Source organism: Schistocerca gregaria, chromosome 2, assembly GCF_023897955.1.
Source record: "Schistocerca gregaria isolate iqSchGreg1 chromosome 2, iqSchGreg1.2, whole genome shotgun sequence".
In the NCBI taxonomy this organism is placed as follows: Eukaryota; Metazoa; Arthropoda; class Insecta; order Orthoptera; family Acrididae; genus Schistocerca; species Schistocerca gregaria.
In genome coordinates this window covers 630,674,082-630,699,900 of record NC_064921.1, presented here as the reverse complement: position 1 = coordinate 630,699,900, position 25,819 = coordinate 630,674,082, and the positions used below count along the sequence as shown (strand labels likewise).

At 43.2% G+C, this 25,819-nt stretch overlaps 1 protein-coding gene across 1 annotated transcript in view; it reads right to left on the bottom strand.

Annotated features, from left to right (window-relative positions):
* LOC126335904 (ATP-binding cassette sub-family C member 4-like) overlaps positions 1 to 25,819 on the bottom strand; it is a 227,009-nt gene that overhangs the window by 102,019 nt on the left and 99,171 nt on the right. Inside the window, exons 6-9 of the mRNA XM_049999377.1 lie at positions 22,566 to 22,791; positions 14,455 to 14,611; positions 8,183 to 8,321; positions 7,993 to 8,103 (exon numbers count right to left, since the gene is read on the bottom strand). Coding sequence (XP_049855334.1) covers positions 7,993 to 8,103; positions 8,183 to 8,321; positions 14,455 to 14,611; positions 22,566 to 22,791 — 633 coding nt within the window. The remainder of the gene's footprint in view (positions 1 to 7,992; positions 8,104 to 8,182; positions 8,322 to 14,454; positions 14,612 to 22,565; positions 22,792 to 25,819) is intronic.

Below are 25,819 nucleotides of genomic sequence, written 5' to 3'. Positions count from 1 at the left end.
GTGTCTTTCTTTTCTCCAGCATTTTTATGACTTTTCCCACCTCTTCCATTCTTGGCAATTCATCCTCCAATGTTGGTAGCATCACTCTGTTTTCTCTGCATAGTTCTTCTTTTTCGACTGTCGTCGTAGTATCGTTGATGGTTTTGTCCATTCTTAGGAGATTTTCGAAATAGTTTTTCGATTCCTCCGTAGCTTTCGTCTCATTAGTTAGCATTTGTCCTGCTTGATCTTTGATCACGCCAGTCCTTGCGTTATATCCTTTATTAAAGAACTTGACTATTCTGTAAAAGTCTCTTGTATTATCTACTGTTTACCGTTGTATCTTCATCTGCCATTGTTGTCTTGCTAACGAGCATTTCTGCACGGAGGACCTTTTCGACAAGCTGCTTAGACGTATCCCAACATTGTTCTTTCATCGTTTTCGTTTGTCAGCCATAGCACTTCGGCTGCTTTTCCCTTGTTGGCTGCACCTCTACACCAATCATTAAATCATCCTGTAAACCTCCTTCTTCTCTCCAGTGGTTTCATTACCTCGTCTATAGCCTGTCTGAATTATGAGCTTGTATAATAACAGTATGTGGACTCTTTCGTTTTGAATGTTTTGGTCGGATGACTTCCAGGTTAACTCATAAATTTTGTTGCGAGGAAAATAGCTATTCATAATCTTCTTCCATATGGTATTAGTGATTAAAACCAAATAAAATGCCTGTACTAAGGCTAGATATGAAAATGATAAAACAGCAGTAAAAAGAGGATCAGCTGACAGTAAACACACAGTCAACTCCATCTTAAAACATGGTCAATACGCATAGAGAATTGGAAGATATAGCTATTAGACCTAATGAGTAGATTATAAACAAACCAATTTTCTTACGTCAAGCAAACTGACAAAAGATTCGATAACTGAAATAGTTGTGTATTTTATTTGCTCAAACACAGTTAAACTGTAGAATATATTATACCTAAAATAAAATTAAGAGTTACGAAGTCATTTCTGAATTAATGTAACTTTGGACGGAAACGAAACATGAAGGACAAACAGTACGTACAGAACAGAATAGAAGGTTTCGAAATCTGTTCCTACAGAAGAAGGTCGAATAATTAACCAATGATTCAAATGGCTCTAAACACTATGGGACTTAACATCTGAGGTCATCAGTCCCCTAGACTTAGAACTACTTCAACCTAACAAACCTAAGGAGATCACACACATCCATGCCCGAGGCAGGATTCGAACCTGCGACCGTAGCGGTCGCGCGGTTCCAGACTGTAGCGCCTAGTACAGCTCGGCCACTCCGACCGGCCTGGAGACCTAGTGAGTGACAGTCTTTTGTCACTTTTGGCAATAACATTTTTTGCCTTCATTCAACTTTTTCTTGTTGACGAGTGGTGACGCTCAATTAAGGTCACTGGAGTTATGAAATCTGGAATGAGGGCTTTGATTTTTTTTTAGATAGTACTTGGTGACTGAGCCGGTGCGCTTTATTAGACGTTGGACTATATGTTGCGACACGGCTGCCTGAAAGACAAGATCAGAGTATAACTCGCTTGTCGCACCACAGGGCGTAACTGATGGTGGTGGCATTTGTACTGAGACGAGCAGGGTGTGTAGGTTGTGGACAGCATCGGGGCCTGTACCTCGCCAATCGTTTTATTGCATTGGGTCCTGCCACTCACCTACCAGACAACTCCTGACAGCTGCATTGTCTGCGCCGGTTCGGAGAATTTTAATGTCTGCGTCCTCAGGGGGGTCGACAGTACGGCACCAATGTAGAACACTGCCGTCCAACAACCAGAAGCAGTTTCAGGGCTATGCTTTCCCGCACATAAACCGATAAACGCCATCTGATTGGTGGACCAGTATGACATGTGCTGACGCAAAAGAGTGCACTCCGAATCTGCAGGACAACCTGCTATAGAATGAAAATTTGTTGTAATGGTTTGAAAGGGAAAGTTGTGGCAGAATCTAGGAGTATGGTTGGCCGCCGCTTTTGTGTCCTCCCACGATTGGAGAGTTCCCTGCAAGGTGAGAACAAGGCACTAATCTTGCAGCGTGAAGGCGAATTGAGGAGTTCGGCAGAAATTCACTTCTGGACCGACAGAGAGAACGTTAGAGTTCTTCACTTCCGGTCAGCGAGAGTCAAGGTGATCACGAAAGTCAGACGTATTACTGTCACATTAGTCCAGGCAGAGCCTTGTCAGTTACCACTTGGTGACAGCAGTTGATACTGTTTGTCGCACCTCGCCCGCACTGTTTCAGTTGGGTCTTTATCCACGGCCACAGGCCGCCACTGACAGCAGCTGCAACATCATCCCTGTGCTCTGAGTTGAATGCGCGTAATTTTTTTAAAAATTAATATGAATATGGTTGCGTTGTTAAAATGTCTCTGTTCATCTTATTTTTCTTGGCGATCGGATTTCGCTGGCCTAGTTGAAGCTGCAGGCGGCGCTTGTCGTAGTCACGAAAATCCTCTTCAGTTCAATAAATAAAATGCTTGATTCGGTTTTTTAACATTATATACAATGTGTACAGCCTTGGTTCCGCCGTTTGGCGATCGGTGGTGACAACGGTAAGTAGCGGCGAAAGAAACAGATCGCAGACGTCAGGTAGTTAGCTTAGACCTCGATCAACATAACCTCATTCAAACATCAATCGATTTGTGTCTGCATTATAAAGCTGTTCTTGATTGAAAATGTCAGTTTACTAGCCTAATCCTCTTCATTTGCGAGAGGTGTTACTCTTTTGTTTCAATATGAAGGAAACAGTGGATAAGTCTCATCGAATGCTCTCAAGTACGTATAGTAAGGACGCAATTAGTGAAAGAACGCGTCGTGAGTGGTTCGAACGCTTCAAGAACTGTGATTTTAACGTCGTAGACTGGCGTAGTGGTGGAAGAGAGAATGTTTTCGAAGATGCGGAGTTGGAAACACTGCTGAGTGAAGACTGGCGTCAAACTCAAGAAGAATTGGCACGATTAGTGGGAGTGACACAGCAAGCCATTTCAAAACGTCTCAAGGCTATGGGCATGATTAAGAAATGAGGAACTTGCTTCCCGTGTGAGCTGAAACCAAGAGACGTTGAATGGCTTTTGTGTGTTTGTGAACAGTTGCTTCAGAGGCAAAAACGGAAGGGATTTCTGCATCGCATTGTGACCGGAGACGAAAAATGGGCTCATTACGATAACTCTAAACGCAAAAAATCATAGGTATGTCCCGGCCATGCTTCCATGTCGACGACCAAACCGAAATTCACTCCTCCAAGACCATGCTCTGCATTTAGTGAGACCAGCTCGGCGTCGTGTTCTATGGGGTGTTAAAACCAAGTGAAACTATCACAAGTGCTCGTTGTCGAACGCAATTAATGCGTTTGAGCAGAGCATTAAAAGACAAACGGCCGCAGTACAGCGGGAGAGACGACAAAGTGATTTTGCAGCACGACGACGCTCGACCCCACGTTGCAAAAGAGATCAAAACGTACCTGGAAACGTTAAAACGGGAAGTTCTACCCCTCCCGCCGTATTCTCCAGACATTGTTCCCTCTGACTATCACCTGTTTAGATCAATGGCGCATGGCCTGGCTGGCCAACACTTCCGATCTCATGAAGAAGTCACAAACTGGATCGACTCGTGGATCGCTTCCAAAGGTGAACAATTTTTTCGACGCGGGATTCGTACACTGCCCGAAAGTTTGGAGAAAGTAGTGGCCAGTGATGGAAAATACTTTTAATGATACATTTATAACCCATTTGTTTCATTAAAGCCTCAAATATTGGGGAAAAAACGGCGGAAGCTAAGTTGTACACCTTGTAATTCACTCACACATATAATACATCGACATCACAATACTTCAACTCTAAAATCGCACATCCTTATCGTCCTTCTACATACGAGAAAGTCTGACTGTGTCTTTCTAAAACAAAAAACTGTATAACAAATTGAATGAGACATTGTTTTCGTTTGTCTGCGCCTTACCGCGCTTTCATAATTAATGTCTTTGCCAACCCTCTGGTTACTCGGTGTTTCAATTTTTGTTTTTTATAAGTCTTAATTTTATGGCATCCTGGGGGCCTTTCATCATGTACTTATACGTCTTGCACGTGGTGATGTGTTCGCAGCACCAGCGCAGTAGTCTAATTAATCTGACCCCTGCCAGCTTTCGCTATCACCTTGTCACTATATACAGCCACGGCTTGCATGTGTGATGTGTATCAAGAGCTTCCATTTCAGACTGATATTGTTCGTAATAGTTAGCGGTAACGAATTAAGGCATACTCTCACTCTCAAAGTTTTAGGGCTCTGTAACATGATAGTTGATCCCGCTCCTGTATGTGAATAGACAGCGTCTCATTACCGAAGTTACACTGTTCTTACTCATGTTCCATTCAATATATGTGTCTTGTAATATTTTAGGAATTCTCACAATATATCACTTTGTGATACAAATATATTTGTGTTATTTAGTAGTTGAATTTCACCTTTATTATCGGTGCCATTCGTGAGATATGAGTGATCAGCTATTAAATTATCACAAACAGAATTATGTCAAGCGTGCAACTCTTAAACTGACCACAGATAATACCATACCATAACTTGCTTCATAAATTTTCTGTTGGTTGACAGGGACTGTTGTAATTAAAGGGAGGGTTGAGTGTATTCGCATAACTAATACGGATTTCTTTAATGAATTAGGGTGACATGTCCGCCTCTCAACCCAGACACCTCGCTATGACGTATCCTGAGGCTTCAGTGAATAGACATTCTGCAATAGAGACAAGACAGAGAAGGAAGAGGGAGTGTTACAAGTTGTTGAGGCAGACTACGGTAGTAAACGGGTTCAGGTGGATGTGGGATGTAACAGGTGTGTGGACATAAAGACGCTAGCACAGTATAGACTAGGAGGTGAGCTGCACTAACAGCCGTTCAGCCAGTTAATAGGAATAAATTAGCATACAGTATTAAACCTAAATTGATGACATAATATGAGAACATAGAGATACAAGTTTAACAAAGGGGTTTGGCACCTGCTGCTGATTGGCATTCAAATAAAATATTGAACAATAGATTTTGGTAAGTCAAATGAAAAGACAGAGGAACAATATACCACTATTAACGATTAACGATAAACGATAGAGATACGGTACAAATATAAGTACAGAAATACGTCTTTAACAGATATGTTTGACATCTTGTGTTGAATCGTAGTAAGCTGTTTAACAGAGTTATTTGCTGTGGCACAACAAATTGAACAAATAAAACGAAAAGAGCAGGCACGTTACCGATACAAATGTACAACGTATAAGTTGAAATAGCTATACATATAAAATACATATTAACATAAAATGACTGTTAACCTAGCTCCCAGTGCTGCGTTATTACTACGAAAGTCTCTTGGCAGCCCGTATAAATGTAATAAGCTCTTTTTATTGAACGTATATGGAATTACTCAAGGAAAGAATAATGAAGGTTCTCGTGGGAAACTCTACGTTCAGACGATGTTATTGCTGCAAAAACGATTGTCTGTGGCGCTGCTATGTTGCACATGAAAAGAGGACGCGATTTATGTCACCTTCTATTGTGTTAGTGAAGTCACAGAATGGGATTGGGTTAATTACAGTGCACGGAAGCTGTATTGGAAAACTTCAGTGGATAAATCTTACGCGGCAGAAAGCGGATATCAGCCACCTGGGTAGGTGAAACCCATGAGAGCCTGGTCTACATGTAATAACAAGCTGAAGAACTAAGACGCCTTGTAGTTCTCTTACCATCGTTGAAACGCTTTCTGTGTGCCAGACGGTACAATACAGAAGGGAAAGGTGTGAGATCAATTGATGTTCCGAATCTGGTGACTTTCTTAGCAAGAATATCGACTTCTTCATTTTGTACGCCCCCCGTCACAACCGCAGAAAGGATGTATCGATTTCGGATTAAAATATCTAGCGAGACACTTCGCTGATTGCTATTGTAAATATTTTTCCACGAGATAAGCCATATGTGACGCCGCGGTTCTTTTTTATATGATTAAATCAGTATGTGTTACCACTGGCGTGCGGAAGTAGGTAATTAAGACAGAACATAGGCTGTGCGGATAAACTTCTCAGAACGGATGTGTTTACTGGAAAAGTAAGGTATTGCGAGATCCAAACTGAATCCAGCTAGGGACTTATAAGGAAAATAATAAGAGACTTAGATTAATAATCAGATGGTTTTTTTCAGATTCAGACGTAATACCCTTTGATAAATTTAAAAACAATCTAAATTCGATGACGTGAAATACACTGTCCATAAAAGCAACAGGAGGTTGCTTTATTTGACTTTGTATAGGCGCTGAAAGCTATCCATACATTAACAGCGGTTAAGACGAACATTATTGTGAAATGATATGGGTTATCACGTACCTGCGAGAAACAACTATTACGCGTTACTGAAGCATACAAGCGAAGGATAGATTTTAGGCTTCCTGGCTACAGGCTCGATTTTATCAAATGTCAGAGATATCTACTAATGACAACGATGCTGTTGTGATGACGATAGTCATAAAATGGGAAGAGTGTTCAGTGGAACTGAGAGACGGCCACTAAAATTTTAATTGAAAGACGACAATATCTAGTTGAATCTGCCACATAAGAAAGTTGTGGTTCAATTAAAACATATAATTAATCGCGTACTGTTTAATATGTAACTACTAAGGTCACGAAAGATGTTATAGTCATTTGGTCCTAAACTGCTGACATGGAAAATATATCGAAACAACGTGTAAGAAATGGCAGACAAAGATCAACATCATTTTAATGGCGCCATTCGGACAGTACATCAAATACAACAACGCTCACACGTTTGAAACGGGATTGTAGAGAAGACTGAACGTAGCAGTATAATGTGGTAAGTCTACTACAATTCCGACAGTTAGATCCTAGAGCGAGATCAAGTAGTCAAGCAATTATGTCGTATCGTAATTGATCTACTTCCAAACCGAAGCCTAGCTTTATGAGTAAAAATTAGGTAATGTAATTGTCTAGAATTGCAATTTTAAGTAATTTCTTTCGACCATCGAGATTCGACTGGAGGCACTGTAAGTTGAGATATTCAGGATGCGTTTTGATAGGCTGTGGAAACGATGCCAATACTTCTAGAGGTAAATTTCTAGGTTCGATATCCGCGCCGCCACAAGTTTTAATGTGCCAGTAACTTTGAAATCAGCGTACACTCAGTTGTAGAGTGAAAGACACGTACTAGGAACAATCGCTAGGCTACACCACGTCCCGAGAATATTCCTTCTGCAAGACTGCTAGTCCAACAAGGTACGCAGGAGAGCCTCTGTGAAGTTTGTAGAGTAGAAGAGATGTCGTGACGGAATTCTGTGGGGGTGGACCTCAACCTTACCCGAGGTATCTCAGCGTGTAAGAGCGTTTCCCGTGAAACCCAAGCATTTTGGTTCGGATCCCACTTCTATGTACCTTTTAATCTATCACTTTAAGTAATAAATCATTTCCATTGGAATTATCAACGTGATTAATAGACAACACTGTCATACGGCTAATGCACCTATCGTCTGTTAGCGAACCAAATTCCAGAGATGTGCATTTAATTGATCTTTTTCGAATCCGAACACAACCGACATAACGTAAGTAAAATTTCGCAGCTACTGGATAATAATGGTAGAGGTTGGGAGGAGTTAGAGTTGAGGAGGGAGGGAGGCGTCACACCAGAGGCGTGGATAGTACGCCGTATGAGCTACTTCGAATCGTGCCTAGCTATTATCTAAACATCTACCTTTCTGTAGACTTGCATTGCTGGTTATTGTTACTGGCATTCCTTCGATGATACGCTCACGACGAATTTGGCAATGTATGCAGATTGCGTATTCGTATCAATTGTGCACATAAAAACATGCATCAGAACAGAGATGTATTTAATATTTCTTTCTCTTGGCCAAACTGATGTCAGTAAACTGTAAATTGTTTTGTCGTTTGATGTCTGAGAGCTGCTACGTACCTCTATGCGCTGAAAGGATACTTTAGCCTCCTGCAGACTGGATATTGCCCAGGGGAACATCGTCGCCAGACAAAGATTGAGAATATTGAAGAATTGGGCCATCGCGAATATCTGAAACAAGAACAAAACTGCGTTCTCGTTTGGTATATGGCAGTCGAACGAGGCCAGATGCAAGGGGAACCACTCGTACCTTCTCAGGACCGGCGACTTCGCCAGCCAGGTAATGCGCCAGCAGCGTCACGAGAAGAGAGGACCTCTCCATGAACACCGCGGACGCCACCAGCAGGCCCTTGAGGTATGCTGCCTGCAGCAGTCTGCGAAATTCAGACCTGAAAATAGAACGCGTAAAACTGAAATCTTTCTCCTAGTTGTGTTAATAGATAAGGTAGACTTAGAAATCATGCACTTGGGTGTTGGCGCATCTTCCGGGAAAACACTGTAATTGCACGTAGCTGACGCAATGTTTTTCCTCTGTGTTTCGGATCCTTAGTTCTGTGGCTATAATTCAACTTGCGCTGCTTGACAGGGCTCCCGTAAAAAATAAGTGATCGTACGACAATGAAATTTCGTGGAAACGTTTATAAGGACATGCGGAATAGAAATAAAAAATAAACCATTTGAAAGGAATACATTTTAATTTCCACATGAGGTTACAAACGTTGCTCAGTGTGACGACCATCTACGTACACGAGAGTCTGCAACCGAACAAGAGACATCATTCCACAGTTGTTCGCAGCGCTTTTCGAACGGTGGGCCATGTAATGTTCAGCTATCGTGACATAGCTTGAACAACACTGCTTGAAGATCGCATACTGAATCCAGTATTCTGAGCAATGACAATAGTAACTTCTTCAACAATTTGTGGCATAATTGGCGTTCGGCCTCTCCCAGGAACAGTTCCCAAATCGCCAGCTACTTCGAACTTTCGAATCAAAAGAGGTATGTTCGGAAAGTACGAGTAGATTCGATCGATCGTGAAATGGAAACCACTGCGAAACTCAAAAATGTCTTATTTGCAACAGTTATCTACACCTTCCAGACACCTCCCAACATAATTACCGCTCCGTCATAGATATTTGTTGTAGCGTTGTACCACTTTCCAATACCCTCGTCACAGAAGGTAGCTGCCTGTGCTTCCGCCAATTCTCTACGCTGGATTACAGCTTATTGTCTGTACCAAAACGTTGTATTCATAGCCAGCAGTTAATGTGAGCAGAGATAAAAGCGGTAGCCAATTACTGACTGTATTCTGGATGATCAAACATTTCCCATCGAAAACAAGGGACCGTAAGGTAGTTATGGTAAGTGGGTTGCATTACATCTGGCCAAATCTCTCACTTGGAGAGAGACAGGCTGTTCTAGGCATCTTCATGAGCTCACTGTGCGTTCAGAACTGAAAAGAGCGACGCGATGTGCTCGACGGGCGTATTAGAGACACTCTCCAACACATCTGTGCAAAGCTTAATCGGATCTTCACAGTGGTTCCCATTTCGTGACCAATCGGAACTTACTTTCCGAATACCTCTCGTCTTCAATCTTGATGCAGAAATGTGACCGCTCCGTATCTACATCTACATCTACATCCATACTCCGCAAGCCACCTGACGGTGTGTGGCGGAGGGTACCTTGAGTACCTCTATCGGTTCTCCCTTCTATTCCAGTCTCGTATAGTTCGTGGAAAAAAGGATTGTCGGTATGCCTCTCTGTGGACTCTACTCTCTCTGATTCTATCCTCATAGTCTCTTCGCGAGATATACGTAGGAGGGAGCAATATACTGCTTGACTCCTCGGTGAAGATATGTTCTCGAAACTTCACCAAAAGCCCGTACCGAGCTACTGAGCGTCTCTACTGCAGAGTCTTCAACGGGAGTTTATCAATCATCTCCGTAATTCTTTCGCGATTACTAAATGATCCTGTAACGAAGCGCGCTGCTCTCCGTTGGATCTTCTCTATCTCTTCTATCAGCCCTATCTGGTACGGATCCCACACTGCTGAGCAGTATTCAAGCAGTGGGTGAACAAGCGTACTGTAACCTACTTCCTTTGTTTTCGGATTGCATTTCTTTAGGATTCTTCCAATGAATCTCAGTCTGGCATCTGCTTCACCGACGATCAACTTTATATGATCATTCCATTTTAAATCACTCCTAATGCGTACTCCCAGATAATTTATGGAATTAACTGCTTCCAGTTGCTGACCTGCTATATTGTAGCTAAATGATAAGGGATCTTTCTTTCTGCGTATTCGCAGCACATTACACTTGTCTACACTGAGATTCAATTGCCATTCCCTGCACCGTGCGTCAATTCGCTGCAGATCCTCCTGCATTTCAGTACAATTTTCCATTGTTACAACCTCTCGATGTACCACAGCATCATCCGCAAAAGCCTCAGTGAACTTTCGATGTCATCCACAAGGTTATTTATGTATATTGTAAATAGCAACGGTTCTACGACACTCCCCTGCGGCACACCTGGAAGACTTCTCTACATTGAGAATGACATGCTGTGTTCTGTTATCTAGGAACTCTTCAATCCAATCACACAATTGGTCTGATAGTCCATATGCTCTTACTTTGTTCGTTAAACGACTGTGGGGAACTGTATCGAACGCCTTGCGGAAGTCAAGAAACACGTCATCTACCTGGGAACCCGTGTCTATGGCTGTCTGAGTCTCGTGGACGAATAGCGCGAGCTGGGTTTCACACGATCGTCTTTTTCGAAACCCATGCTGATTCCTACACAGTAGATTTCTAGTCTCCAGAAAAGCTGGCTGCTTGGTTGGTTGTTCTGGGGAAGGAGAGCAGACAGCGACGTCATCGGTCTCATCGGATTAGGGAAGGACGGGGAAGGAAGTCGGCCGTGTCCTTTGAAAGGATCCATCCCGGCATTTGCCTGGAGCGATTTAGGGAAATCACGGAAAACCTAAATCAGGATGGCCGGACGCGGGATTGAACCGTCGTCCTCCCGAATACGAGTCCAGTGTCTAACCACTGCGTCACCTCACTCGGTTCCAGAAAAGTCATTCATTATACTCGAACATAATACGTGTTCCAAAATTCTACAACTGATCGACTTTGGAGATATAGGTCTATAGTTCTGCACGTCTGTTCGAAGTTCCTTCTTGAAAACGGGGATGACCTGTGCCCTTTTCCAATCCTTTGGAACGCTTCGATCTTCTAGAGACCTACGGAACACCGCTGCAAGAAGGGGGGCAAGTTCCTTCGCGTACTCTGTGTAAAATCGAACTGGTATCCCATCAGGTCCATCGGCCTTTCCTCTTTTGAGCGATTTTAATTCTATACCTCTGTCGTCTATTTCGATATCTACCATTTTGTCATCTGTGCGACAATCTAGAGAAGGAACTACAGTGCAGAATTCCTCTGTGAAACAGCTTTGGAAAAAGACTTTTAGTATTTCGGCCTTTAGTTTGTCATCCTCTGTTTCAGTACCATTTTCGTCACAGAGTGTCTGGACATTTTGTTTTGATCCACCTACAGCTTTGACATAAGGCCAAAATTTCTTAGGATTTTCTGCCAAGTCAGTACATAGAACATTACTTTCGAATTCATTGATCCCCTCTCGCATAGCCCTCCTCACACTACATTTCGCTTCGCGTAATTTTTGTTTGTCTGCAAGGCTTTGGCTATGTTTATGTTTTCTGTGAAGTTCCCTTTGCTTCCGCAGCAGTTTTCTAACTCGGTTGTTGTACCACGGTGGCTCTTTTCCATCTCTTACGATCTTGCTTGGCACATAGTCATGTAACGCATATTGTACGATGGTTTTGAACTTTGTCCACTGATCCTCAACACTATCTGTACTTGAGACAAAACTTTTGTGTTGAGCCGTCAGGTACTCTGTAATCTGCCTTTTATCACTTTTGCTAAACAGAAAAATCTTCCTACCTTTTTTAATATTTCTATTTACGGCTGAAATCATCGATGCAGTAACCGCTTTATGGTCGCTGATTCCTTGTTCTGCGTTAACTGTTTCAAGTAGTTCGGGTCTGTTTGTCACCAGAAGGTCTAATATGTTATCGCCACGAGTCGGTTCTCTGTTTAACTGCTCAAGGTAGTTTTCAGATAAAGAACTTAAAAAAATTTCACTTTGTTCTTTGTCCCTGCCACCCGTTATGAACGTTTGAGTCTCCCAGTCTATATCCGGCAAATTAAAATCTCCACCCAGAACTATAACATGGTGGGGAAATCTACTCGAAATACTTCCCAAATTATCCTTCAGGTGCTCAACCACAACAGCTGCTGAGCCAGGGGGCCTATAGAGACATCCAATTGCCATGTCTGAGGCTGCTTTAACCGTTATCTCCACCCAAATTATTTCACATTTCGGATATCCGTCAATTTCCTTCGATACTATTGACCTTCTTATAGCTATAAACACGCCTCCCCCTTCACTGTCCAGCCTGTCTCTGCGGTATACATTCCAATCTGAGTTTAGGATTTCATTACTGTTTACATGTGGTTTCAGCCAACTTTCTGTCCCTAGTACTATGTGGGCATTGTGACCGTTTATTAAAGAGAGGAGTTCTGGGACCTTTCTATAGAGGCTCCTGCAGTTTACTATTAGCACATTAATATTGTTATTCCCTGTTGCATTTTGCCTACTCCTACCTTGCCGCGTTTCCGGAGGCGTCTTGTCGGCCCTAAGGAGGGAATTCTCTAACTTAAAACACCCACATGTGCACTCCACACGTACTCCGCCACACTTGTAACCGCATCCTGCGTGTAGTGCACGCCTGACCTATTCAGGGGGACCATACATTTCTCCACCCGATAGCGGAGGTAGAGAAATTTGCACCCCAGATCTCCGCAGAAACGTCTGAGCCTCTGGTTTAAGCCTTCCCCTCGGCTCCAAACCAGAGGACCGCGGTCGGTTCTGGGAACGATACTACAAATAGTTAGCTGAGATTCCACCCCGCGAGCGAAGCTTTCCGCCTTCACCAACTCCGCCAACCGCCTGTATGAACTGAGGATGACCTCTGAACCCAGACGGCAGGAGTCATTGGTGCCGACATGAGCAACAATTTGCAGTGCTCTCTGTCGCCGCCAGCAGGACCTCCTCCACATCTTGGATGAGACCCCCCGGCAAGCAGACAGAGTGAACACTGGCCTTCTTCCCCGACCTTTCCGCTATTTCCCTAAGGGGCTCCTTCACCCGCCTAACGTTGGAGCTCCCAATAACTAATAAACCCCTCCCCACGTGTGCCTGCTCGGACCTTGCTGAAGGAGCGGCCACATGTCAACTCACAGGCAGAGCGGGCAATTCCACACTGCCAGCCTCCACATTGACCCCCCGCCTCGTGCGCTGCGAACGCCGCTGAACCCGCCACTCCTCTTGGGGAGAGGGTGACCCAACCGCGCATTACTTTAATGAGTCGGTACGCAGGAAGAGCTGCACCACTATTGCTGTTGTTTCAACAAAACGGCTCTACGAGTAAAGCCGTGCTCATCTTGTCCAGACCCACGTTGACTGCCTGCAACTGTAATGCACATTGATGCTTGCGTTTTAACACTACGGCGCAGTACCTACACCGTCACCTCATGACACTAACACTACTAACTACGTAAAACCTGCAGCGCACACTCTGAACACCATTCTTCAATTTTGGATACTCATGCGATAAATAGTTATCCGTCTACACTTCCTCAAGTTGTTTACTTGCATTTTTCCTTGTTTTGGACCAAACTACCACCTGTGAAAGTTGCGTGCCCTACAATGGTAGCAACAATAATACCAGTACATGTATTCCACTGTCTGAGATATCAGAACGGTTTTCGTTGGTAATGTTGTCATCGAGCGAGGTGGCGCCGTGGTTAGCACGCTGGACTCGCGTCGGGTCATCCTGATTTTCGTTTTCCGTTACTTTCCTAACTCGCTTCACGCAGATTCCGGGATGGTTCCTAAGAAAGGGCGAGGCCGATTTCCTTCCCCATCCTTCCCTAATCCGAGCTTGTGCTCCGTCTCTACTGACCTCGTTGTCGACGGGACGTTAAACACTAATCTCAGGTAACGTTGACGCTCTGTAGCGTCGTTGAATGACGGTTCCGGACATGGGTTCCTATGTAAAACTTGATCTGCAAAGTCCCCTCTATAACCTCTACAAGTGTGTAGCTTGAATTATGAAATCCCTGTAGGACTCACGCAGTCGTCTGTCATACTTACGGAATTCATTTGAGATTATGTGCTTATAAATGAAGGAAAAACGGGGACCTTTGGGAAATGAACACACAAAACATTGACAAGGTTAAAGACAAGTGACTTCGTAATTGGCATCTAAGGCGAAAAGATGAAAAAACTGTAAGCGAACTGCGTTTTGTCATCGATGTGTCAAAGGACCAACTTCGGTTAGAGCCGCTCCCACAGAAACAAATAATGCAAAGGTCTGCTTTAACGGTTCCTGACCTAAGGTGTCTAGCGCCAACATTTACAAGTTCCTTCACTTACTTCCTCGCCGCAGCCACGAGCTCTGCGAAGGGCCTCTCCCAGGCGTACATCTTGATCACCTGGATGCCCTGCACAATCTCATTCATCATCCGCATCCTTTCGTCGGTTCTTCGGGCGATTTTGTTGCGAAATCGTGCAAAGAGCTTCCCTGTGTAAACTGTAAATAAAAATCATCTGATGTCACTGGTTCTTCTGCAGTTTCCTGGTGCAGAAATAAGTATTTAAGAATGAACAAAAAATATTGTATTTTCTTAAGCGGAATTTATTCACGTTAAAAGGAGGCCTTCAGCTTAGTCAGCTATTCTAGGTTTGTGAGTCACGAGAGATGGAAGCAAGCTAACAGAACCATCAACAATTTCATGACTCAAATACCCATAGAATAAAAGTAATCTTCATATGCAAAACATACAATTCAATAACAAATAACACTAATTTTGAAGAAATACGCCAGTGGCACATTAGAAGAAGATGTGTTCGAAATTTTGAATACCGATATGTCTGTTACGTTTTCGTAAATACTTCTAGTACAGAATAATTCTTCATATCTGTTCATGTTTGCTCAGTACTGCACTTGCTGTCCACGAATGACAGAAAAGCATAAAGCACAACAAACCATTGGCAAGCCGTGAATGAAATTTAAGCTGCAACTTTATCTACGATCTTTTGGTTCTGAGAAAGCTTTCAACTTAACATGTACTAACAGCCCAAGAGAAGAAACGACAATGAGTCAGTTCACATTAGTACAGCGAGAGATATGTGTTAGCACCTCCATTACACTTCATAAGGACAGATACGTAGAGCTGAAAGAATTATGAGGTAAGGAGTTTTCACATCACGAAATGTTTTCTCCCAAACACCATAGGAAGTTTCCAGATCCCTAAATTGGAACAGAGTTGGGAGATTGCGTATTATTTGATCAATAAATGAACCACCCCGTTTTGCTGATGATATTGCACTGTATGCCTCTAATGTACATAAATTTCATCAACTATTGCATGAAATTAACCCTAGAACATTAAAGGGGGAAAATGTTACTTTGCTACTAAACCATCGTAAAGTTTACTACTCCACGTTTTATTCAAAGGAAGTCATATTTCTCGGTTACGCATTAGTTAATTACCATTATTAGGAGTCCAGTGATACGTTACATATCAAATTGTGTACAAAATGTCCTTTCTTATACACTAGTGCAATCGTGAATTGTGCGAGGGTTTAGTAATCTGGGATTAGCCGAGACAGTTTAAAAATAGATCTTACAGCGAGTGTAATATGTCCAAAATAACTTCAGTAATTCCAGGATTACTTTACAGGTGATAAGAGGCATGTAATTTAAACAAACTATAACATAGCAATCACAAATTCTAGGTTCTTTTCTGGAAAAAGCGAGTGTTGCCTCTAACTAAAGTCTTAGTAAATTAAACAGACGTTAATCCGGATTTAAAACCGCAGCAGATCACTAGGCACGGTCGTACTACATGTGGCACGTCGTTGCTTTAGTCCGGTCTCAGAACAAGATGACATTAGCGACTATAACCTTTGACGTGTGTGTCAATGACACCTTCCTCACGGGTCTAATTGTAAGAGGAACAACGGTATACTGAATTGCTGTGTTTACCACAAATATGGTACTTGATGATATTCGGATATTTTACTTTGATCGAGAACATCGTCGTTCCGTGGTGTAGGTACAGGAGTAGACGGTAATTGCTCATTTCTTATTGACTGTGTGTGTACTGAGCCCCCTAACTAGTGTCACACATGGCACTATTGCGTACATCAGCCATTACGTGCATGTCGTTTTGAGGTTGTGCTGGAATGGAGCGTGAACAACACAGAAAGGGAAACGCATTCCTATTACTTCACACGGGAAATGGCAGGGATGGTAGTCTGCTACTGTTTAGCGAAAGGCATATGTCATGTGACGCTAAACTCCACGCCATATTCCATGTTGAGCGGGCTGTCCCACCTACTTGCAGTCATGGGATCAAACGCTATCGAGGACAAGCGGTGCATCTTGCGAAGTTCACACCCCCAATATAGAGGCGCGAGTGTTGTGAGGAGTAGAGGAAGGTTTTGAAACAAGTGTGTAAAGTCATGGAGCTTCTAGATATGTAAACAACACTCCTGTGTAGTCACTGCTCACGAATAGCTACTTTATCCACACTTCCTACAGTGTCTGCAAGGACTCAGGCCACATGAGCACCAGGCCAGATCTCAGTTCTTCATGTGGATTCCAAGACGGTGTGCAGAAGATACAGAATTCTCAGTTTGCATTTTATTTATGGATGAGGTGGGATATACACAGAATGAGATAATAATAAATTATAATAGTGAAATGTGGACAGATGGAAGTCCTCGGGCGACGTGGAAGCAAGGCGTAAGGTTAGGTTTAGTATCAATGTGTGACAAACAATTGTGGGTGACAGACTTCATCGTAGAAATTAACAGATGCTGTTTATCATCAATTTGCGCACGATGAATTACTCGTGCTATTGACAGCAAGATAACAGATGTGATTTATTTTCCACACCTCGTGTGTAACGGGACCAGGATGGCCCGAGTGTTGTAGACGTCTTAGCAAGTCAAGATGACGTTGCCGGTTGGTAGAAAGGGCAGTGAGCACGGAGAACCACCTTCTCGGCCGTCTTGGAATCGTACAGGCTGTGAAAGCAGCATCACGTTTATTTAACAGAAGTCATATAACAGCCGGAGTCGTCGTCACCTCGATGGTGTGCGATACCTTCCTGCAGCCAAGCCCCTGTCAGCACAACACAGGCGGCACGGTGGCTGTGCATGGACGGCAATGGTCAGAGTGGCTGGCATCAGCGGCCATGCAGCCGAACCAGCGCAATCGGCGTATCAGCGGCAAAAGCGCGGAAGCAGGTCAGGGACGAGACGTTCTCAGGAGGTGTTTGCGAGCCAAGAACTCCCGAGTGGCTTCCGATGGCTGGATGAAGTCAGCCAGAAGTACGCTCGCAGCTGGACACCAGTTCGGCTCCCAGCAGCCTCTGGCCTAGGCGCAGCCCACTGACCCATTTTGAGGTTGAATGACCAATTGGGTTGACGAGTGGCGTGGTATACTTCTCAGTTCCAGGCCCAGTTACAGTGTAACCCAGGTCACCAGTATGGCGGCTTACGTTGTACCACGCTGCCCCAGCTGCAGTGCCAGGCCTGGACGTGATGTAACCATCCCACTTGAATACGCGAGTGCAGATTTCGTGATGTCAGCTCAGCATCTTTCCAGCTTTTGACAGCGGAATGCGGCGGCAGCCCTCCATCCCGCCTCGCTGCAAGTTACTGACGCTGGTTTGGAATGGTAGTGAAGCAGCAGCACCTTACACAAGCATTTAATGAGCGATGGATTGGTCGAGAAGACGCAATAGCATGACCTTGCTCACCTGACGTTAACACTATACAATTCTCACCGTGCAAACTTTGAAAGGTATTGCCGAATTTTACTCTCAAGAAGTATTTACACACATGGAAGGAGTGTGTGTCATGCATCTGACCGAGTCCACAGGACACCAAGCGTGTCTTCACGAGTGCGGTAGGAAGACTAAAGAATCAGAACCACATTTTCCACCTTGTGTAGTGCCAACAGGCAAGTGTTCACCATACAATAGAATGGCCCACACATTAGTGTAAGTCAACAGTACGTTTCCCTACTTTTGGCCATAAAAACATTGAGTACTATTGTAACACACTGTACGATTAATACCTGTATCTATCAAGCGGTCCATATTAACCAAGTGGCTGACTTGAGTAAATGTAAGTAATAGTTTTGCACAATCGAGTGAAATAATATATAATTCTAAAATGATCGTTGACACTATTAAAGACAAAAAGTTGAATGGTAGAGTGACAGAGTATGGTATACAGTAGTCGAGGCTAGCATACTGAAGTTTTAGCTGTAGTAGCTATGTAGGAATCTCAGTTATGTCTGATTGCTTGTACACATTGTATCGTTAAGTAATATAACAATGAAACACCCAAATAATTCTTCCAACAAGTACGGCATATATAAGAATCGTTAACTCCGTAAGGTGAATGTAATTTAGCACCTTAAAAGCACTAATCTACATACTTTGCCGTCATTTACAACCAGAATTAGGTATCATTTGATAGGCTGTACATCGTATATATGAATATTTAAAGAAGACTGACAGTGACACGTACACCTTGTACATAGTTGTTAACGCTTATGGCATGAAAGGTGACGGAGTGTCTTTATTATCAAAACGGCATAATGAATGAATGCCTGTACTAGTAGAGGTTGGAACACCAGTGTAAATGAAACGGCAGGTGTAACTCAGACCTTGGCTGGAAAAGCCTGCTCAGGTATGTTGGTCCTGCTTGACACAGGAAGTAGCCAAGACAGTCGGGGCACATGAGCGCTGCAGCACAATACAGCGGCGGCTGGCCGGTCTTGTACCGGGGCCGGAAGAATAACCGGATAATAATTCGGAAACTCTGAAAATCTTGGACGCAGCAGAGAGGAACGAGGAAGTGTTACCTCGGAAATCATGCAGGCTGGGTTATTTCTGAGGATTTTTACTCTGTGAAGCATACCATTGTATGTATTCCTAATTAATGGGGATAGGTTTTTCCTCGCAAACTTTCCGCGTAGGACGACAAAAGACTAAAATATGGTTGGTTGGCGTTCGGAAAAATCTGCAGAGAGGGAGCCGAGCTTTCCTGGAAGCCAGCGGTGGAGAGAGAGTAGTCTTCCGTTTTGAAAGCCTGTGTTTGACGGTCGCTCAATATCAGCTTTTGTTGGTACACACGGACTTTCTGTCTATGCTGTCAAGAGATTTTATAGTTAGAACGGTTAGGCACTGTACTTTTTCGAACTTACACGATTCTCGACTTCGCCTCCGGGTAGGGAGTCGTCGTTGAGTAGGCAGCGTTCAGTGATTGAGAGCACTTTCTCTGTCTATACTCACGTAGTAACGTTATCTGAATTCCGTTCTTGTGGCTGGGAGCTCGCGCTTCTTGTCTGTATAACACAGAGAGGAGAAGACAGTATTAGATCATACTAGTCAGAGGACTGCCTTCCGCCGTCCTAGTGTTTGAAACAGTTTCTATTTTGTGGCTGGAGTTCGTCCATCGTCGCAGACGTGTACGAGAACCATCACTCCGACGCACCGGACGCAGTACGCGTGGTGATATTGCTAATTGCTTCGGCTTATTAGGGCTATAAAGCTAAACAGTCGTGATCACGTAAATTTTATTTCCACTGAGGTTGCACACCACTGTAGATCATCTTTGAAATTAGTGTCTTATAGTGTTTGGTATGTAGATGATGTCAGTCATCTCGTGTTATTTATATTAGATCACGTAGCCATAAAGAGGGGCAGATTTGGGCCGTTGATCTATCATATTAGTGAGGAAATTAATTTGTATCTCTTTATGTCAATTGGACATTGATATATAAACATTTGCAATATACAAAAGGGTTTTAATCTACAATAAATGTAAGCAGAATCAGCTATTATCATTTTGTACTTACTAGATCCCTTAATCATACATTTATGTGTATGTTGTAATTCATATGTTAAAGTGCAAGAAGAAGGAGATAATATCACCATTAAGAGATCCTACGATCTGCTTCAGGGGGTAGTCAGACAGGGCCAAATTTTCATTTTCGCGTTCAGTATTTTGCACTGCTCACATTCATTTTACACCCGCCTGAAGTAGCACCTTGGAACTCATTTGTCCTGTTATAGCCTAATTATTGTAATTTCTTAATGACACAGAATTACTTCTGATAGTGAAAAGATTCACATGTATGCAAATTATAATCAGTTCAGTACTTCTCGTAGAATTCCACATAATATATAAACAGTCAATTCAAACAAAGATTCAGAAGAATTAGATACAGTCAAATTTTTCAGACTACAGATGCATCACAATCTCGATTAGGAAACTAGGAAACTCATACTCCAGAACTAATGAAAAGCCTTGATTCAGCTACCATCTGCCGTATGTGCGATTACATGTTTCTTCTTCGAACATGACCGAGCGAGGTGGCGCAGTGGTTAGCACACTAGACTCGCATTCGGGATGATGACGGTTCAATCCCGTCTCCCGCCATCCTGATTTAAGTTTTCCGCGATTTCCCTAAATCGCTTCAGGAAAATGCCGGGGTGGTTCCTTTGAAAGGGCACGGCCGATTTCCTTCCCCATCCTTCCCTCATCCGAGCTTGCGCTCCGTCTCTAATGACCTCGTTGTCGACGGGACGTTAAACACTAATCTCCTCCTCCTCCTCTTCGGACATGTCCGAAAGAACAGATACCATCTTAGTATATATAAGGCTCACCGGCCACTTGACCAACTTATTCTTCTGTGCGAATGCACAAACAGTGCCCGAACTCTTGCGGGAATCGGCAACGCGCCGCGAGTAATGAGTATAATGGGCGGGGGCTCTACGAATGTAGTGCGGAACAATACGTTGAGAATGTGGGTTCCGCGGGAGGCGTGCCAGAGATAAATCCGTGCAGTCGCCATGTAAGCAGGAGATCCCGGGTTCGAGTCCCAGTCAGGGCACACATTTCCACACGTCCCCGTTGACGTATGTCAACGCCTGTAAGCAGCTAAGGGTGCTCATTTCACTGTAATTTCATTCTAACGAGCTGCATGGTCACCGATGGTATCTGTTCTTTCGGAGTAGAGTAGATTCTGCGAAGAACGATTGTTTGAATCCCCGATCGCGCTCTGTTCGACCACGAGCAATAGAAGGCAGTGGATACCGCCCCTCCAAGGGGGTGACGTGGTATTTCGGAAGGGTTTAGGTACTGTCCCGCACTGCTACTTGATGGACAGAGTACAAGCCTGCAGAATATGATATTGACACTGGACTGAAGAGTTTCTGGCAAACAGGAAACAACATGTAGTTCTTAACGAGGATGTTCCATTGAAAGGGCACAGCCTGTTTACGTCTCACGATTTACACACGACAATAAAAAATTGGGTTTTATGTCCCGCCTACTTCGAGATAATTAGAGACGAAGCACAAGCTCGGAATGTTTCAAGGTCCAGTAAGGAAACAGGCTGTGCCCTTTCAATGGAACATCCTCGTTAAGAACTACATGTTGTTTCCTGTTTGCCAGAAACTCGTCAGTCCAGTGTCAATATCATATTCTGCACGCTTGTACTCTGTCCATTAAGTAGCAGTGCGGGACAGTACCTAAACCCTTCCGAAATACCACGTGAGACGTAAACATTACTTCAAGCGCACCCGATGACAGTGTTTTGGAACTATTAATGTTCCCTATATAAAAGATGTAGACGATAACGTCGGAAGCTCCATAAGGCTGTTTGTGTGATGGTAGTGTTACTTACAGAGAAGTCGAAACGATAGAAAAGGTTTGAAAAATATCCACATAGGATCGTCGCCGGAGCAAGGAGTGGCAACTTACCCTCAACATAAACAAAAACCTGTTATTGTTTAATTACATTATTGCCGAACAGCCACTGTAAATCGTTACATACATTAAATATTTGTGAGTTTGTGTACGAAGCAATTTAAACTGGAAAGACAGTGTAAAACAAATCGTAGGGAAATGCAGATACGATACTGAGAACAATGCTAAGGAAATTTAGTTCACCCTCGACGAATATAGCTTACAAAAGACTCTTCTTATCCGAACCGTTAACGGGTTAGGCTGGTAGAGGGAATAGAAAAGACTTAAAAATGTCTTGTGACCAGTGTCACGGAGACGCTGCTCGAGCTCCAGTAATTGGCACTGTTAGAGAAGCGTTACAGATTGATTTACTCTCAAAATTTCGAAACCTCGAAACCGTAGGTCCAAAGAAAGCTGAAGCAACGCACTACTTCCCACTAACATATTGTGAAGTGATAAAGACAGGAAAATCAGGAAAACTGGAGTGCACTTGGAAGATTACTGCTTTCTTCATGCGCGCCAGTTGCCGCTGTAAGCGGAAACCGGGTTAATCATAGTGATACCAGAAGCGTCCCCTGCCAGTAACCGACAGGTGGCTTGTGGAGTATATGGTGGATGCGAAGAAACCAGTTCTTTGACGATAACTCGAAATGCCTAAGTGACATTCATAAATTCTGCATGCCTTTCTAACAGTGTTGGTTACTTACTGTGTGTTGGAACAGTCATAATGGCCACGAACGCGACACCTGCGAACCCGGCCCACGCCACGTACTGGTACAGGAGGTAGGTAATGGCGGCTGTGGAGATGAAGCTCATCCACAGCCCGTTGGCGTTCAGGGCGGCCACATCCAGCCGGGCCACGTCGTTGGACATCAGGTTGATAATCTGCCCAATTGCAGCAACGTCCATACACTGTCTGTTGATGCGAAGCACCTGAGACACAGTTGAGAGAACCTGAATGCTGCAGCAAAGCCTCCCTAACAAACAAGTCATGATATAATTAATAGGTTCAATCAAGTTTGTTCTTAAATTCAGAGACAAGTTATACAACCGAGTCATTAGTGATGTGGAATCACTTAGGTTTTGTAAACTAAAAAGGAAGGAATATTGGATTTAACGTGCCATCATCGACGGCATCATCAGAGACGGAGCAGAAGTTTCGGTTGGAAATAATGGAGGAGGAAATGGTCCAGGTTGTTCTCACAGCAGTCATCTCGGCATGTCCCTTAAGCAATTCCCAAAACTGGATGACAGAACGGTAAGATAAACGGTAAATTAACTCTGGTTCTACCAAATGCGAGTCCATTGTCTTATCATTGCACCATTGCCCCGTGGTCGATGGGGCACCGGAAGATCAGTGTTCAAGTGCCCCACTAGCTATATTGATCTAGGTTTTCTGTGTTTTACCTAAATAAGTGCAAAGAAGTCTCTAATTTTTTTTACTGTACATTACAAAAAACCCATAGAACTACACATGAGTGACCCTAGATTAAAATGTAGGGTTTTCCACTGGCTGCACTCATTGTAAGGTACCCTTTTTTTCAAACGACTTTTTAGTTTCTTGTTTTCCATATTTATATTTTATGTGACGTCTGCAGGTATTAGTAGCATTTAGTAGCCCAAGCAATACTGCAGAACGCATAACAGGGAGTAAGATTTCGGTTCCAATATTCCTCCTGGTTTAATATAACACTTCTGTATCGATAACTATTTGATAGATTTAAACAGTCCTCTACAGTGTCTAACACGAACAGTCCATTTCACAGTTATAAATCGTGGATTGCAAGTATATTTCCTCAAAATGGTCTCCAATGCACTCACGCCAATTTATTTCCCGTATGTCTGTTGATGCAGTATCGATCCCGTGTAGGATAAATGTTGACGTCATGTCTCTAGAACGTTAAGACTTCGCACTATCAGAGTACATACGTATATGCGGCGTCATCGCTCTCCAATATCTAGTGGTCCAATTTTTTTACTTGTTTCTAAGCATATCTGTAGAACCGAAATAGTTTTATTAAAGTCATATGACATATTAGTTTAGGAACGAACTTTAATTGATATGTTGTGGACACTTTTTGTGGTGACGGTATGAGATACTTCTCCATGAAATGTACGTCAATACAACGTCGCGTCGTCCCTAGCTTTGAGGAGAGTGTTGTTCGCACATTGCAAAGCACTTATTACCTGATGCTACGGAACTATTTAGCACCGATTCTAACAACAGTACTCTGCTGGAAATAAAACCAAGTTTTTTAACCTACGGAAGACTGCTTACGTCGACAAATTGTGCTATTGGTGTCAGTTCTAGGTTTTGACACCCAAATCAAGATTTTTAGTGATGGTCAGTGTTTTCAAAGTTTCAATGTTGTTGTTGTTGTGGTCTTCAGTCCTGAGACTGGTTTGATGCACCTCTCCATGCTAATCTATCCTGTGCAAGCTCCTTCATCTCCCAGTACCTACTGCAACCTACATCCTTCTGAATCTGCTTAGTGTATTCATCTCTTGGTCTCCCTCTACGATTTTTACCCTCCACGCTGCCCTCCAATGCTAAATTTGTGATCCCTTGATACATCAGGACATGCCTTACCAACCGATCCCTTCTTCTAGTCAAGTTGTGCCACAAACGTCTGTTCTCCCCAATCCTATTCAATACCTCCTCATTAGTTACGTGATCTACCGACCTAATCTTCAAAATTCTTCTGTAGCACCACATTTCAAAAGCTTCTATTCTCTTCTTGTCCAAACTATTTATTGTCCATGTTTCACTTCCATACATGGCTACACTCCATACAAATACTATCAGAAACGACTTCCTGACACTTAAATCTATACTCGATGTTCACAAATTTCTCTTCTTCAGAAACGCTTTCCTTGCCGTTGCCAGTCTACATTTTATATCCTCTCTACTTCGACCATCATCAGTTATTTTACTCCCCAAACAGCAAAACTCCTTTACTACTTTAAGTGTCTCATTTCATAATCTAATTCCCTCAGCATCACCCGACTTAATTCGACTACATTCCATTATCCTCGTTTTGCTTTTGTTCATGTTCATCTTATACCCTCATTTAAATACACTGTCCATTCCGTTCAACTGCTCTTCCAAGTCCTTTGCCGTCTCTGACAGAATTACAATGTCATCGGCGAACCTCAAAGTTTTTATTTCTTCTCCCTGTATTTTAATACCTACTCAAAATTTTTCTTTTGTTTCCTTTACTGCTTGCTCAATATACAGATTGAATAAAATAGGGGAGAGACTACAACCCTCTCTCACTCCCTTCCCAACCACTGCTTCCCTTTCATGTCTCTCGACTCTTATAACTGCCATCTGGTTTCTGTACAAATTCTAAATAGCCTTTCGCTCCCTGTATTTTACCCCTGCCACCTTCAGAATTTGAAAGAGAGTATTCCAGTCAACATTGTCAAAAGCTTTCTCTAAGTCTACAAATGCTAGAAACGTAGGTTTGCCTTTCCTTAATCTTCCTTCTAAGATACGTCGTAAGGTCAGTATTGCCTCACGTGTTCCAACATTTCTACGGAACCCAAACTGATCTTCCCCGAGGTCGGCTTCTACTAATTTTTCCATTCGTCTGTAAATAATTCGCGTTAGTATTTTGCATCTGTGACTTATTAAACTGATAGTTCGGTATTTTTCACATGTGTCAACACCTGCTTTCTTTGGGATTGGAATTATTATATTCTTCTTGAAGTCTGAGGGTATTTCGCCTGTCTCATACATCTTGCCTACCAGATGGTAGAGTTTTGTCAGGACTGGCTCTCCCAAGGCTGTCAGTAGTTCTAATGGAATGTTGTCTACTCCGGGGGCCTTGTTTCGACTCAGGTCTTTCAGTGCTCTGTCAAACTCTTCACGCAGTATCGTATCTCCCATTTCATCTTCATCTACATCCTCTTCCATTTCCATAATATTGTCCTCAATTACATCGCCCTCGTACAGACC